The 4,810-nt window shown below is 35.3% G+C and overlaps 1 protein-coding gene across 1 annotated transcript; it reads left to right on the top strand.

Moving 5' to 3' along the window:
• Positions 1-1,665: 1,665 nt before the first annotated feature.
• On the top strand, positions 1,666-4,253 carry LOC125658543 (uncharacterized). Its single transcript, XM_048889822.2, has 3 exons — positions 1,666-1,916; positions 2,036-2,141; positions 4,009-4,253. The coding sequence occupies exons 1-3, from the start codon at positions 1,820-1,822 to the stop codon at positions 4,133-4,135; spliced, it is 330 nt and encodes a 109-aa protein (XP_048745779.1). The 5' UTR covers positions 1,666-1,819; the 3' UTR covers positions 4,136-4,253.
• Positions 4,254-4,810: the final 557 nt, after the last annotated feature.

Here is a 4,810-nt window from a genome sequence, read left to right as displayed (position 1 = left end):
TTTGAAAGTTACAGGTAATTTGCATTATTTATGGATTGGGCAAGATTATAAATGAAATATTCGAATTATTGGCCAATAAACTACATTTTCATACAAAATTTCAGGTTAATTTTTTATAAACGGTTTAGGGGGGATTAGCGTTCTGTTTTGGAAAATCTAACAAATAAATTCATGAATTCAAAACATTTGAATTAGTTGTTACAAATACCAATCATTGACAATCTTTTAGATGAAAAAGATAGTAAAATTATGCACATTCCTATTTGTTGGTTTTTTTTTTATTTAATTAACCTTCCATCTCAAAATGTAGTCATTTCCAAACCCTTTCTAAACTTGACCTAACATAAGAGATTCAACTGCAATGGGATAAGTAACAAATATACCATGTATTTCACTTAATACAATCTGTATTGGACTAGTACCTACACCCTAGCATCATGTATTTCACTTAATACAATCTGTATTGGACTAGTACCTACACCCTAGCATCTTGCTCGGTTGTGTTCAAAAGCGGAGGAGCTAAGTTCCCCCAAAGAACTAACTTTCTCCTGATTTTCCGGTGATCTAGTAGAATTAGATACTGGGACCTATATTCTTTAGATGAAAATGTCGTCTGTTTGTGTATTTCAATAGAAATCAGTAGAATGTGTCGTCTGTTAGTGTATTTCAATAGAAATCAGTAGAATGTGTCGTCTGTTAGTGTATTTCAATAGAAATCAGTAGAGTGTGTCGTCTGTTAGTGTATTTCAATAGAAATCAGTAGAATGTGTCGTCTGTTAGTGTATTTCAATAGAAATCAGTAGAGTGTGTCGTCTGTTAGTGTATTTCAATAGCAATCAGTAGAGTGTGTCGTCTGTTAGTGTATTTCAATAGAAATCAGTAGAGTGTGTCGTCTGTTAGTGTATTTCAATAGAAATCAGTAGAGTGTGTCGTCTGTTAGTGTATTTCAATAGAAATCAGTAGAGTGTGTCGTCTGTTAGTGTATTTCAATAGAAATCAGTAGAGTGTGTCATCTGTTTGTGTATTTCAATAGAAATCAGTAGAGTGTGTCGTCTGTTAGTGTATTTCAATAGAAATCAGTAGAGTGTGTCGTCTGTTAGTGTATTTCAATAGAAACCTGTTGATGTAAGCCTGTTAACCAAGGAGTTCATAATTCCAACATCGGAATTTAAAGTTCAACAAAGTTATTTTTTCTTTATCAGATATATATATATCTATACACTTTCCAATGTATACAAGTTTAAACTTCTCTCTTTGTTGGCTATATTTGTCACATTGAATAAGGAAGTGAATTTCATCTTCAACTAAATTTCCTGTACAATGTCGGCAGATTCCTTCATTTGTAATATCTACCAGATTTCAATAAGAAGTTTGTGTGACACCATTCTGAATCTAATTGACTTTTATATTTGTAAATAGTAATTGAAGTAGAATATTTTTCATAGGCAAATTTTGATTATAAAAACAAGTATGCGACAAACTTTTCATCTTCCAAGTTGTTATTTTTACATTTCCAATTTGTTAATATTTAAATGCTAACATTTTATCTAATGCATGGTTAAAATTCCTCTTGCCCAGTGACATAATATTTCCATATGATTATGTAGCTTCCATATTTTATTTAGTAATCATTCTCTAAATGAGAGAGAGAGAGAGAGAGAGAGAGAGAGAGAGAGAGAGAGAGAGAGAGAGCTATCTTTAAAATCGCTCCAGCTTACACGTGCTTATCGCTACATTCCACGCACGAAGACTGGATGTAAACAACATTTGTAAAATAAAAGAGATCTAAAATCAGGCACTACGTCACGCGGTGTCCAATATGCTGCTGGTGTGGGTGTTTATGATCGTGTCCGGGTTCGTTTGGCTGGCCGAGGGGTCATGTTTCTACGTCCCACAACCTCCAAGAAATGCGTACGGTAAAAAAAACTTGAAATATTACTCCGCCATTGTGAAGAAAAACGTGGCTATCTTTGTTTCGAGATCATCAAATGTGCTTGCTATGCATTAATTTGTTCAACATCTCTCTTTTACCTAGGTTGCGTGGATGAGAGAGGGGAAGTGATTGGCAGAGGGAAGACTCGGTATGACTTAGACAGCTGTTTCCGGTGTACCTGTAAACGTGGCTATTTAGATTGCTGTGGGTGAGTGGCTAAAAACTGATCATTGTAAATCAACTTACGTCTGAGCCCGTTCTAAGCGTCTTCGCTTAATTATAAAAATCAAATCATAAGAGCGCAATTGGATGTGGTGCTGTCAAGTGTTTTATATATCTCTCAATGTGAATAAAATGACCTAAATTCAAAATTACAACAACATAAAGTTATGTTTCCCCGCCATGTTTTGGTGGTATTTTGATTTGAAATTGTTCAAGTCGTATTTCATACCGGAAACATTGAGTGGTCGTGCAATCAATGTGTATTTCCTGTACAAACGATGTGAAGTTTTGTTTATCCAAATCCCCGCTCCATTTTTTCCTGGAAGGATAAAGCTGAGGAAATACAAGTATTTTAGCATTTGAGTAAAAGAAAGCAATATCAGACACTTGATGTCATATACATATGTTTTCTAAAGGACAGTTAACATCAGAGAAAATAATGGACATGATTTCTTTTATGCAATCTGATTAAAATCAGCTCCTCGATCCGCTCCTTTATTTCTTTTGTTTTAATAAAGGAGCGGATGAAGGAGTGATTTTAATCAGATAATTGTCTTTAATGAAATACGCCTATGGGAATCCTGGTTAGAATAGGTCCTCAGTACCCCCTTGCTTGTTGTAAAAGGCGACTAAATGGGGCGGTCCTTCAGATGAGACCGCAAAACCCGAGGCTCCCGTACGTGTCACAGCAGGTGTGGTACGATAAAGATCCCTCCCTGCTCAAAGGCCATAAGCGCAGAGCATAGATCTAAATTGAGTGAGAAATTCTCGAGTGGGACGTTAAACATTGTAGAATCAATCAATCCTTTATCAAATAAACGAAAGCTTGGTACAACGTTAAGATGATATCAAGTATAGGCCTTGAAATCATAGTATATCTAGATATGCATATATTGTATTTATACTTCGAAATGAAAAGTGGAAATGAATTGATGCTTCAAAATTAGAGTAGTTGTGTTAGTTTGATGCTAACACACATAATAAAGTACTTCAGTTTGACCAATTAATTAATCGATAGCTATTTCCAATACATTCCAATATATCCTCTATCTTTATTTGAATAGATATATGAAAAGGATTTTAGAAAAATCGAAATGATGAACATTGCTCTATAAATTATCAATGACCTTGTACATTGCTACATTGTAATGTGTGGGACTTCAGACAGTGTTATATTAATCATCCAGACCGGAATCTGTTTCTCTACAATGTTTCAAGGCCTTGTAATTGCCCATCATATCCGGTCATTGCTGGTCCAGTGGTTAGGATGGTTGCTCTATAAACTGGGAGTGGGGGTCCGGGTTCGACTCTCAATTCTGACGCCCTATCAACTCTAATACGTGTAACTTAGACTACGACTGTGTTTGCCATGCACTGGGCATTTAGAAGGGAAAGTTACAGGTTTCTTGTTTATGACCTAAAAACGGAGGTGATGTGCGACGGTAGGCGTTGGTATGTTAGAGAAACCACACGGATACGGCCCCTGAGCGCCAAGACGCGGGTCAAAATTTGTGACACTTTACTAACGGCCGGTGAGGTCTGAATATGAAACCAACACATGAAAACACAGAAACAAACCATCAAAACTACTTGAAATATACGTTTTTATGTAGATTATAGAGTTTAACAACAATGAAATCCATCAAATGTTTTCATAGACTTTAATTGTTCACTGTACATTTACTATATCTGTCCTCAACAAATATTTCATGTTTGATGACCAATAGAGTACTGCTTTCTAGTGTAATGAACTTTGGCTCATACAAAATATCGCTACATGTATGTACATGGTTGAACAGTTCTGACTGTGCATCACGATAAACACATGTACGATACCATTTCATCTGTTTCAGAATTGGTTACAATGCCGGAACAATGCGGGTGGAGGGATGCACTCTGAAGAAACTTCCGCGTTGTGAATATACGTTTGTGAGCAATGTGGACGGAATTTCAGAATGCGCGAATTGGACACAGAACTAATGCAGATTCCGATAGACACTGACTCATAATGAATATTCATTATAAAACAAAGACATGTTAATCAGATCTCCTGAATGTTTGTCAATATGCGATCTCAATAAAGCATCTTCACGACGTTGTCACTAGTGCTGGTTTCTCCATGGTAACACTGCATTAGGTTGTGCGTTTTATCTCATCTAATGAGTATTTGATTTTAGAAATTTGTGGATAATTTGCTTTAGAATTTGAAAACGCTTTGAAAATTTGAAAAGGCTTTATTTTAGGTCAAAAGTCTTTATTGCGGATATTTTCCTTATGAGTTTGAAAACGACTGACGAATCAGTACCGTTACTATGTAGAATGTAGGTGATGTAAAATTGTTCAAAAGTTTATTTAGAAGACGAAAGACAACATTTGTGTAACCTTTGTAGATTGGTCTGAATCAATGAAACCTTAATTGTCAAGAAAAAGTTTTAACTCTTTTTATAAACATGATATTTAGTTTTATTTGGCTTTTATTCTGCTTCATACTTAGATATTTTATTAACAGTAGACATTAACGGCAAACTGACAACTCAACTGTACAACAAACGGGATGATTTTAGCTTCTCCATCCCATATTTATGTAGCATTGTTCCATTATCACCTACATATAGTGTTTATATCTCTTAACTGATTCGATACACAAGAGCTTGT

This window comes from Ostrea edulis, chromosome 9, assembly GCF_947568905.1.
Source record: "Ostrea edulis chromosome 9, xbOstEdul1.1, whole genome shotgun sequence".
Taxonomy (NCBI): domain Eukaryota; kingdom Metazoa; phylum Mollusca; class Bivalvia; order Ostreida; family Ostreidae; genus Ostrea; species Ostrea edulis.
Note: the sequence above shows the minus strand (reverse complement) of the source record. Positions and strands in the feature narration are given on the sequence as shown.

Coding starts and splice junctions, on each gene's coding strand:
- LOC125658543 (XM_048889822.2), top strand. CDS start 1,820: ATGCTGCTGGTGTGGGTGTTTATGATCGTGTCCGGGTTCGTTTGGCTG. Junction 1,917..2,035: donor ACCTCCAAGAAATGCGTACG/GTAAAAAAAACT, acceptor TCTTTTACCTAG/GTTGCGTGGATGAGAGAGGG. Junction 2,142..4,008: donor GGCTATTTAGATTGCTGTGG/GTGAGTGGCTAA, acceptor CATCTGTTTCAG/AATTGGTTACAATGCCGGAA.